We start from the raw sequence: 10,981 nt of genomic DNA, 5'->3' as shown, positions 1-10,981 counted from the left end.
TTTTTTTTCAGAAAAGATGACATGTCAAAGCTGACGGTGAAAGAAAATATTTTCTTCGTCTAACAGGAGAGCCTGTCCCTTTGAAGCAGAAAAATAAAGCTTTCTGGCATTTTCTCTTCATTTGTTGAAGCTCCTTTCAGGTAACAAAGGATCCAAAGATCGTCTGAACCGATAAGGGCTTAAGATTTATGATACTTGCAGCCAGAATATAATTACATGCCACATTTTTATCTATTTTTATCAACAATAAAGAAACACAAAGAAAACAATTAACCAATTTCCTTCCACTTCATAGTTAATTCCTAACATGAAACACTTGGAGGATAACCAATGAACAAAGCTTCCTCAAGTCCAAGGTTTGACCTGAAATTGATAAGAATTAACTGGCTACTGTGTGTAGATTAATCCATTTAAGTTGGATAATATATTTACATTTTATAATTTGTTTGCAAATCACATAGCCTAAAACTGAACCCTTTATTTTTGGTAAAAAATAAATAAATAAAATTGTCACCAAGTATGAAGTACTAACCTGTTTTCATTCAACCACTGCTGTCCTTCAAGTCATATTGTAAGTATTATGAATGTTACAGATAAAATATGAGAAAAATGAAGTATTTAGCTCCAATGTTCAAACTATCAACATCAGCTGCAAAGAACGTTACTTTTTTATTAGACAAGACTAAGTAAAACACCACAGAAATATTCCTCATCGACTTCGAGGTGCAAACAAAAGCAGCAGAATCTGTCAAAGAATTTCTGGATATTTTTTTTTTCCATCAGAACAACCGTGTTATGATTTACCACCGGGCTATTAACGCTGAGCATATATTCTCACTTCAATACATTATAACACAACTGGCTGAGTTTAGATTAGCTAATCTAATTTTCAGTTCCATAATTTGAGTGGTTTTCTTCCCATAGCCTAATGGGGAAAAAATCAATTATTCATTGTATTAAGAGTTTCTGTAATATTAAACTTTCCTTTTCATGTAACTGGAGATTCATTTATGACCACTGCTTTTATGAAATGATGTAAAACGCAAGAAAATCCACCAGATTATAACAGGATCACACAAACAGAACCATATCCGTTCACATATTCTTTCTTGCCGTTGTTCTTAGACAGTGTTTTCCGTTTGTTCTCTGTCTTACTGTAAATATGTTCTGCGCGGTTTTGATGTACTTAAACTAACATCGTCTGTTAAGCAATTAATCTCCTGACCTTCTGTCCCTGGCACCACGTTATCGTTTTGAATGAGATAGATGAAGCTCTGCTCTCTCATGGGAAGATGATTAATTGCAGATTTCAGTGTTTGATAACAGTCAGGATGTTCTGTGTGTGTCTATGGGGTAAAGTGATGCTACATTACTAGAGCAAAGAAAGGACTGAAAACTTAAGATTACAGCAAAGTGGTTGCTTTTTTTCAACTTTCGACTGTTTTTTGGATTCACGAATACTTTTTGTTTCGAGATGTGAAGACATTTCATTGTATGGTTATATTAAATGTAACTTTAGATTAATTCATTCTTTTCTGCAGCAGCAATAAGATCAGCATGATCCTTTTGCACATCAGTTTGTGTGACAGGTTAAGACTGGTGATGCTTTATTAATGCGACACAAAACACTTTTTCCCCTAAACGTTTTCTCATTAAATTGCAGAAGTTTCAGAAATGAAAAATACCACTGTGGCTTTCACTGTTATTTTTTCTATAATATCACACAATGACGGCTGCACAGTGGCGCAGTTGGTAGAGCTGTTGCCTTGCAGCAAGAAGGTTCTGGGTTCAATTCCCAGCCTGGGGTCTTTCTGCATGTTCTCCCTGTGCATGCGTGGGTTCTCTCCGGGTACTCCGGCTTCCTCCCACAGTCCAAAAACATGACTGTCAGGTTAATTAGTCTCTAAATTCTCCCTAGGTGTGAGTGTGTATGGTTGTGTGTCTCTGTGTTGCCCTGTGACAGAATGGTGACCTGTCCAGGGTGACCCCACCTCTCGCCCGGAACATTAGCTGGAGATAGGCACCAGCACCCCTCCCGACCCCACCGAGGGACTAGGGTGTTAGAAAGTGGATGGATGGATATCACAAAATGACAGCAACTATTTAAAAGCCCCATTTCCACAGCTCTAGTGAATATGAATTACAGTTTTAATCGACAAATAATTAGTTTGAAAAAGATAATAGTCTGACCGGTGCATAATCACTGCTTCACACAAACAACCTTTTCAATTTTCTAAATTTTGTAATAGTTAAAATCTCTATTGGCAGTTTTTTCCCCCCTAAAATCAAGGACACAGTAAATCAACATTCAGTGCAGCAATCGCTGCATGATTTTAAGTTTTCTACCAGCAACTGGCTTATGTTAGTGCTTTAGTTCTGCTCTGGTTTCATTTCATTTTTCTCTGTCTTTTTTTTTTTTTTTTTAAGACATCTCAATTTCTGTAAAAAAATAAAAATAAAAAAAAAAAAGCCAGGCATAACATCAGCGGGGCTCTGCTACCTGACGGAGAACAAACGCGGCAACGTCGGTGGACTCCCAGTAAGAGGCGTGAAAAAGATGAGGCAGAGCTACCGTGGGGAAGGCGGTGAGCACGTCGGGGCAGTACAAAGCGAAGTCCAGCCTCTTGGAGCCCCACCAGCTGCTGGAAACTGAGACCAGAACACACGTTAGGAGTTAAAGACATGCTGGGTTCTGGACTGTTTTATGGCTCCGTTTGCCTCCCACTCACTGTTAGCGATGGTGTTCCCTAGTTGGCTCATGGAGCACACTGACATTTCACTTTCCACGCTGGTCACGCTGCCTCTACGACCTCTTGCTTCGCCGCCTCCTCCTCCGTCCGACTTCGTCTCACAGGAATGCGGTGAAGCTGGACCGCCGTGGGATTTGTCACCTTCCAGAAACACGCCGGGGTTGCTTTGGATGCTTTCTGCTGTAGGTGGAAAAAAGAAAGAGGACAAGCAGAAAAAAAAGATGAAAATACCTTAATGACAAAGCAAATTAGATAGGTTCATGCAGGATTCTCCAATACTTTTAGGACCTTCATAAGACCATAATGAATCAAATTTAAAACAACAAAGATGTACAAAAGAAACGTAGGGCAGTTTTGGCTCTTGGTAGCAGGTTTGTGCTTCTCACATGGCAGAGAGCTATTGCTAGCTAGCTAGAGAACTAGCTAGAGATAGCAGCCAGCTATCTAGCAGCCAGCTAGAGAGCTATTAGCAGATTCTTACCTTTAAATTAAATTTCACAAAGCTTCCACTTATCCTGGTACAAAATCATTTAATGGTCTAGATTAAAAGAAAAAACATCTTTCTCTTAAGTTTTAATTCTTTAGGTTGGGATACTTTTTTCAAACGTAGCTTTTTAGAAGCAACATGATGATGCCTTATGAGAAAATAAGCCCAGTCTTCAGAGACAAAGATATTGAGGCTGATATTTTCCAGTTCACACAAACTTCATTTTTCTTTAGAGAAGGATATCTCTCCTAAAGGTGGGCAGATCGATCCAAAATATCAATAACATTGATACCAGGTTGGTATCAGTATTGGATCTATAATGGTAGAATCGATACTTTAGGTTCAGATTCCCTCTTGAAATGTTATCTTATTTTTGCATTATAAGTTCTTAACTCTACCGTAAAAATGTTTTTTTTTTAATTTGCTCTCAAATTATCCTTTTTTGCACCTAGCAGTTTTTGTTTTTCAGTTTTTCTATTGTTACTGTTTGTCATTTTACCATGTTAAAGTATTTTGTAGAACCCATAAACTTTGTCCAAATTCCATCAAATATTTCAACAAAGTAATTCAGAATACAAAGATAAAATCACCTAAATGTCAGAAGTATGACAGTTTAAAAAAAAAGAAAAAAAAATATCTGTATTGGTGACCTTGTATTTACTAGATTGATACCAAAAATATGCAGTATTGCACATCTCCAAGCTCTCCAAATCAGCGAGTTAAAAATAATAAAACAGGAAATATGTCACTAGAGTTATTTGAAGTTTCAACAAAGATGATAAGACATTTTGTCTTAGTGGCACATCTAAGGTACATCTTATTTGTCAGTTATTGAACAAAACCCCCTGAAAATTAAAAGGAGCCCCAAACTACATAGAGAATTATTTAAATAAAAAATAGTTTCTCGAGGCACAGCCTACATCAAACCTCATGTTAGAGAAGATTTCCTGTGAAGACGATTTCACCTCTCCTTCAGCTTCAACTTTCAGAAAAATGAAAAATCTTTCATCTACTGTCAAGAACTTTCAATATGAATGCTCAGAGCTAAACTGCTGCACATCTGCAGCACCGGCTCTGCGTTGTGACCGTGACATTAAAGTGCAAGCTGATCTGGAGCTACATTTATTTAATAAATGTTACACGCGGCAGAAAAAATAACACTGCAGATCATCCTGAATCCTTCCACAGTGAGACATGGCGGCGATGCTTTCTGTCAGCAGGGAAAGAGAAGCTGCTAGGAGTTAATGAGAAGATGGATGGAGACAAATCTAGGTCCGTTCTGGGGAGTAGAAGGGGACCACCACAATGACCCAAAACACACAGCCAGAGCTATGGTACACTGGTATACATCAGATAAATTGAATATGTTTAGATGGCCCAGTCAAAGTCAAGACCTAAAAACACCTATGAGACAACTCGTAGTGTTCTCCATCCAATCTGAATAGCTTGTGAGCGTTACAGTCTCTAAGCTGCCAGAGACATATCCTAAAGATTATTCCAATTCTCAATTATTCGCTTTGTTGTGTTGGCCAAACATCTAAAGTTTCAATGAAACACTGAAAACTTGTTGTAAAAATGTGTGAAGAAGCAGCTGAAACATACTGAGCCCTCTCCCTGGCTGTTCTCACAGTCATTCACACCTTCTCAACTGACGACTCCAGAGACAAAGCAGATTAGTCGGTCACTCCTGCAACCTTAACAGCCGGATCTAAGCGATTGTTGTAAGTTACATCCTTCCAGCTGCTAACTCATGATCGCTGCTGAAGCTGATTTTTTAGCTCCATTTCAAATTGTGTTAGCTGTAAGCTCAGGAATCGCTGCTAAATTCTCTCATTACTACTTGGGTTTCTTGTTCTTAAAGTGAAAGTAGGTAACTTTTACAGAAAATATTTTTTATACATATTTAAAAAAAAAMACAAAAAAAAAACTGTCACCATGTTGTGAGGGTATGAGATGGGTACTCTGAAAAATTCAAACTCCTCCACCTCCTTCCTCTGGTCCTGCTGCCATCTGCAGAAATACATCGCTCTCAGTCAGAAACAACCAATCAAAGCCAGGAGGAGGGGCTTAGTGCTGTCAATCAMGCTTTTCTMCATCAAACAGCTTTCCTGTGACAGTAAGTTGGTTCTCTGTACCACGGCTGCAGTGCATACATAATGGTGGCAGTGCTGAGTCCCTCCTCCTGGCTCTGATTGGTTGTTTCTGACTGAGTTGTATATTTCTGCAGATGGCAGTTGGACCAGAGTTAGATTAGTTAGATCTTTTCCCTGCAGATTGTCTGTGCCATAAATACTSTCACAACATGGTGACAATTTTAAGAAATATGYAAGAAAGTTACTTGTTTTTGCTGCAGCTCCTATTTTATACGGTGCCGTATTCACCACATGGTGTACTGTTTTGTTTTTCTTTTGMTCCATCATCTCTAAATGCTTCCAGGAGCCACAAGCTTTCACAGACACTTTGATCTGTTCAGGTCTCAGCAGAGTGACAGCAGCAGGTCATGGATGTCAAGAACAAATTAATCAAATTCCGCTTTCTAATCAGTTCTTTCGTCTACCGATCGACATCCCAGACGACAGAGTGCACGTATGATTTAAAACTAGAATTAAAACAGAATTTAATACGGATCTGACCTTCAACCTCACATCAGTAGAAACACAAAACAAACAACAACAAAAAAAGCAGTGCTTCTATTTGTTCTCTCGTTTTATTCTGAATCCCAGGATGTCTCTGATGTTTSAGATCTCTAATCAACCTGAGGTGAGTCTCATCAAGCAGCAGGACAGTGAGAGCTCGTCTGAGGATGAGTTGTTAGCCGGGTGCACACAGCTGAACCTGGAGCAGAAAAACTGATTTGGTCAAAACAAATTCTGTATAAAAACTAACATGACCAGCCTGCTATCTCACAATATTATYATCATAGAAAATATACTTTCATCACATATTCCTGCCGTTCCTATAAGGTAGTGTACAATTCAGGCTCTCTTACAGAGCGATTAGTTCTCTAGAATAAATTTTGAGCTTAAAACAAAAGCGGTGTATTGTATTTCATGCAGATATGATTTTCGTTATGTAAACAGAATTTCATGTGGTTTAGGTGTTGGGGCAGAGAGGACGACGTCAGATAAATTGATTTAAACAGAGAACTCRGAAGACGKGAACAGATTGGTGACAGCGGGATCTGACAAAGAAGGGACCAAATCACAGAGTATTTACATTTGGGAAAGTGATTTCTGAATCCTGAAGAAAYGAGGAAAAACCCCAGAAAGATTTACAAAACTATCAAACTAAACTGAAAAGCCCACCCATCATCAATTGCTAATGTTAATGATTGATCTTTTTATGAGGCCTTAAGGCTACAACTCACAATGTGTGTATTTGATTACCATTATTCTACTCCTACACAAAAACCAGTTGACAATAYTTCATCACTCTCTCTGCTTGTTTTCACTAATAATTGTCGTCTGTCAGATTGTCTTTTCTTCCACATGTAAATGTTCGTTATTTGTATTCTTCRTATTTTGCTCAAAATGAGGCTGTTCCTGGATTTGCACCATTTATTTACTACATTATCTATACTTGACTGATATTGATCTTTTTTTYTTTTCATTTGTACTTTTTTGGACTTTMTTTGGTTGTTTGCTCTAGGATAAACACAARCATCATATTTCTTYGTAAAATATTGAAATGATCAACTATTTGTCCCAAAACAACCCTCAATAATAAATATCATAATGAAAACCTCACATTTCTGTTTCACACTGGTGATTTTTTTYCCTCMCAGTTATTGACTCGAGATTTATCTGGGCGTGGATTAAGTCCCGGATAATCACCATAAGCATTATCCTTCATATAGTTTGTTTAAACTTAACTGTTGTTCTCACCGACAACCAAAAGAAACGAGGATATAAATCCAGCCCTACATGATGTGAACGCTTCTCTTCATTTTAACATCAGTTTACTGGGATGTGTTGAAGTGGAWAACGGGGTGAAGAGAGGAGTGGAAACCCGGTTTAGTATGTTGATGTGACGATGTGCGCCTGCTTGCTAATAAGAGCTATCACGTCTAAATCAGCTTTTTTCTTTTTCGAAAGGATTCATCTGCACCTGTGGAAAGAATAGATTCCCCTCAGTTTCCCCCTGACATGRCTTTCTAATCACATCACATTTGTTCTCGCGGAACAGAAAGATCAGCATTACGTGAATTATCTCCACACAAAGAAACGGAGTGAGGCAGCCAGCTGTCAACCTCTGCATCTGGAAAATGAAGGCTAGCATGCTGGTTAGGTCTCTGACTGGAAGGTTAGTTAAAAAAATAAAAAATATATAGCTATCCGAGGGTTGCGGCAATACGTGTGTGTTGGTTTTGTGAAGGATGAGCCACAGCAGGAGAATACAAATCGACTCCGGCTCCCACAGGCGTGAGAGAGAATGAGACGTGGTTAATAAATCMCCTACAGTCGAGGCAGAGAGCAAATTTATTTGGRATTTTTGCCTGTTTCTCTGGGTTGTTAGTTAGAAAGAGAAAAAAGATTTTCTTTTCTTTGAATTATTTTTTTTGTATCCAAGTTATTTGCTGTAAGGTAAAAAATAAAATAAAATATTGAGTTTCCTGTTTGTGTTTACTCAGACCGGCATTCCTAAACATTTTAGCCCAAAAATCTGTTGTTGTTTTTTTTTTACTCAAATTTCCAGAGTCCCAGGTGAAACTGTAAAAAAAAAAAAAAAAGTAATTTGAGGAAGATATTTCTACAGTAATCTGGATTTCATGGACACACAGATGGATGGACAAAGTGACACTTTGGGCATATAAATAATTATTTTACATATTTATCCAGACTTGGAAGAGATCATTTTAAAATCATATTTCATACTTTTCCTAACTGCAATCCTGCCAGACTTTGTTGGACAATCAAAAATCATTTCAAACTCAGAAGGTTAAAGAATTCGTATCTGAAGCAAAGTGACATAATATTGCATTAAGAGCCGCTAAGAAAACCTGTCTTGGTTTTGAGTCGCAATATTTTGAGTATGCAGCAACTAAAAGGTTAAAATTGAACAGACGCAACAAACATATAGTTTCCTCAATGTGTTGACAGTGACTCAATGCTAAAAAATCAAATAAAAACTAGAAATGACTAGTGTTGAGCAGTAGCCTATACTAGACAAATAGATAGCTGTGACTTTTAAGTTTTTCATCTGTTCTTTACATTCTATAAATTGGGACGAYGTGTTTTGCTTTCAGAGACCCTACTATAAACTAATGTCTTGATTCTACAGGTCAGACAGTAACCAGGCCTCAACCCGTTCTACATTGTAATTTGATTGATGAAGTGAAAGGTTTAGAAAAAGCAGAAGACGAAGCAGAAATCTGTGAAGGGGTTTGAAGTTTTCCACAGATCCACTGTTTGCACTAGGAAAGCAATATAATCTGCAAACAGACTGCAGCCTCACTCTCATCCCTACTCCCTGCAGTCTATTGTCATTAATGGGTCCCGTGCTAAACATCTAACAGGAAGCTTTATTCTCTTTCAGCCTGAAGAAAATGTGCACATTTATTTCCCTTTTTTTTCTTCTTCGCCACACAATGAGCTGAGAGAAACGGRGAGATTACTCTGGCAGTGATTGAGAAATGGAAAAAAAAAAGGGGGGGTGGGTGAGAAAAAAAAAAGGCMGCTGACGTATTTTGTAAAAACACAGAAATTCAAATGATTTCTGCTGTCAGTGTTTTGGAGAAGACGAGGCTYGCATGGTGACAAGACAAAAAAACACAAAGGAGAGAGAAAAAGAAGAAAGTCCTCTCTCAAGGCAGAGCGATTGAGATTGAAACGGCTGATGACAGTAATAAGGATTCATGTGTGGAAGTGATTGTGAGGGAACATTTTTGACAGAGTGAGGGAGGAAGAAAAAAAAAAAGACTCAACCAAACAGGATCCTCTCAGCTTTCACATCTATTAATAACAAGAAAAAAATACATGTAACCTTTACACTAAAACACAAATATCCAAACAATCACCACTGATCGATGCCACCCTGATGCCATGTGTGTAGCATGTCCTGCTTCCTTCTGGCCTAACAGCTTAAAATCGATATCAGATGTCTCCTCCTCTGCGTATCAGCAGCATTCGTCATAATAAACGCTGCACAGTCGACGGTAACTCATGTCAAAGTCGTTCCTGATTGGCGCTCCATGCCTTCATGAGCRCTAATTACTATATTACGGAAAAGGAAACGGGTGGCGAGCNCCACGGTTTCCGCTGCGCGGCTGCACCTGCCCGTTGTTTTATTTTTTTGTTTTTTTTATTCCACACGCAAAGTTGACAGCGGCACACGGCTGATCGATGGGAACGAGACGCGGACCTATAATTAAAACCTGGCACAGCCGCCCGTCGATGCTCTGTCTGCTGTTTACGCTCCGTAACCTTTGTCTGCACCGCCGGCTCAGAGAGGCGTCACGCACGGTGTCGTGTGATTGGCTGAGCGAAGAAATAATTAACATAATAGGGAAAAAAAGAACATCTTTGGCATTCAAATTAAGCAAGTGAAAGCAGGATTGTGTCATATAGTTTGTACGCAAGCTCCACTGGCAGTAAGAAAAGAAAAAAAAAGCAAAGATTGCACATGGGATTTGTGCTTTTGAGCAACATCTGCCATGTCAAACATCAACTGACTGATAGAATCATTGTTGCTGCGTTGGTGAGTAATTAAACCAGATTTAGAGATAGAAAGTCAAGCAGGCTGATTGTTAAGGGAGCAAACTGTACCAGCATGAAGAACAAGTCATCATAAAATATTTTTTCTTTTTGTATTTAGGGCTGAAACAATAAATCTTTCAGCTCTAATGAAATAATCATGAACCAAACGATTAATCGTTAACTTGAGTATAAAGACTCAAAAAAAGTTAAAGTCAGGGCAGAAATTAAGCCAGAACTGTTCAAAAGATACGTTTTTATATTTGCACTTAAGATTAAAAAAAGTGCTAACACCTAAAGTGGCATAGTTTTCTGTTTCTGTAAACAACAACAAAAAAGAAAAAAATCTCACATTGAGCACTTTTTGCTAGCCTGTTAATCAGTTAATCCAGAATTAATTGACAGACAATCCCTACAACTGCATTGATAAGTCAAACAAAAAGGTTGGAATTTTTCGCATGTTGATGTTAGAAGGATTTTTTGTATTTATTTGTTGCTTTGCTACAAATCATCAAGTGATCACTAAAGTAATGGTATGGTGTTGCTTTTTATGCAATAAAATTTATTTGTTTTTTAATAAAAAAAAATAAGTAGTCTGTTTATTTGCATCCTTTAATSTATTTCTAATATATTGAAAAAAGGCATTTAAGTGCTTAAATGAAAAATCTGCAGATAATGTTTATATTTTTTAATCTAATTAATYGATTAATTGTCAGAATAATCAATTAATTGGTTACTGTTAGGTTCTGGGTGCCTTCTCTTAGCCTTGGGTGGTTCAGTTGTCTCCCCACCAGATGGGGCCCGAGAGGTGGCGGGCTGTGGCTTCCCGGATGACGTCACCCTCACGGCTGTGGCGGATTACCCAATTGACGGCGGCATAAGAGGGGTGGAACGCCGGTACTTCGACGCCAGAGTGTCAACCGTTGATGGTACCTCCAGCCCCCTCCGAGTTGTTGTTCCGAGTTATTTTGTTGCCTTGAGAATCTGCCAGTGTTTATCACTTCGTTGTTTCATTGTAAAACTCTGCTCTCCACAGGATCCGCCCTGATCTG

At 38.3% G+C, this 10,981-nt stretch overlaps 1 protein-coding gene across 1 annotated transcript in view; it reads right to left on the bottom strand.

Moving 5' to 3' along the window:
- pitpnm3 (PITPNM family member 3) overlaps nucleotides 1–10,981 on the bottom strand; it is a 162,045-nt gene that overhangs the window by 16,361 nt on the left and 134,703 nt on the right. The window contains exons 13-14 of the mRNA XM_017308106.1: nucleotides 2,730–2,930; nucleotides 2,501–2,649 (exon numbers count right to left, since the gene is read on the bottom strand). Coding sequence (XP_017163595.1) covers nucleotides 2,501–2,649; nucleotides 2,730–2,930 — 350 coding nt within the window. The remainder of the gene's footprint in view (nucleotides 1–2,500; nucleotides 2,650–2,729; nucleotides 2,931–10,981) is intronic.

This window comes from Poecilia reticulata, linkage group LG13, assembly GCF_000633615.1.
Source record: "Poecilia reticulata strain Guanapo linkage group LG13, Guppy_female_1.0+MT, whole genome shotgun sequence".
NCBI lineage: Eukaryota > Metazoa > Chordata > Actinopteri > Cyprinodontiformes > Poeciliidae > Poecilia > Poecilia reticulata.
This window is presented reverse-complemented; position numbering and strand designations above follow the sequence as displayed.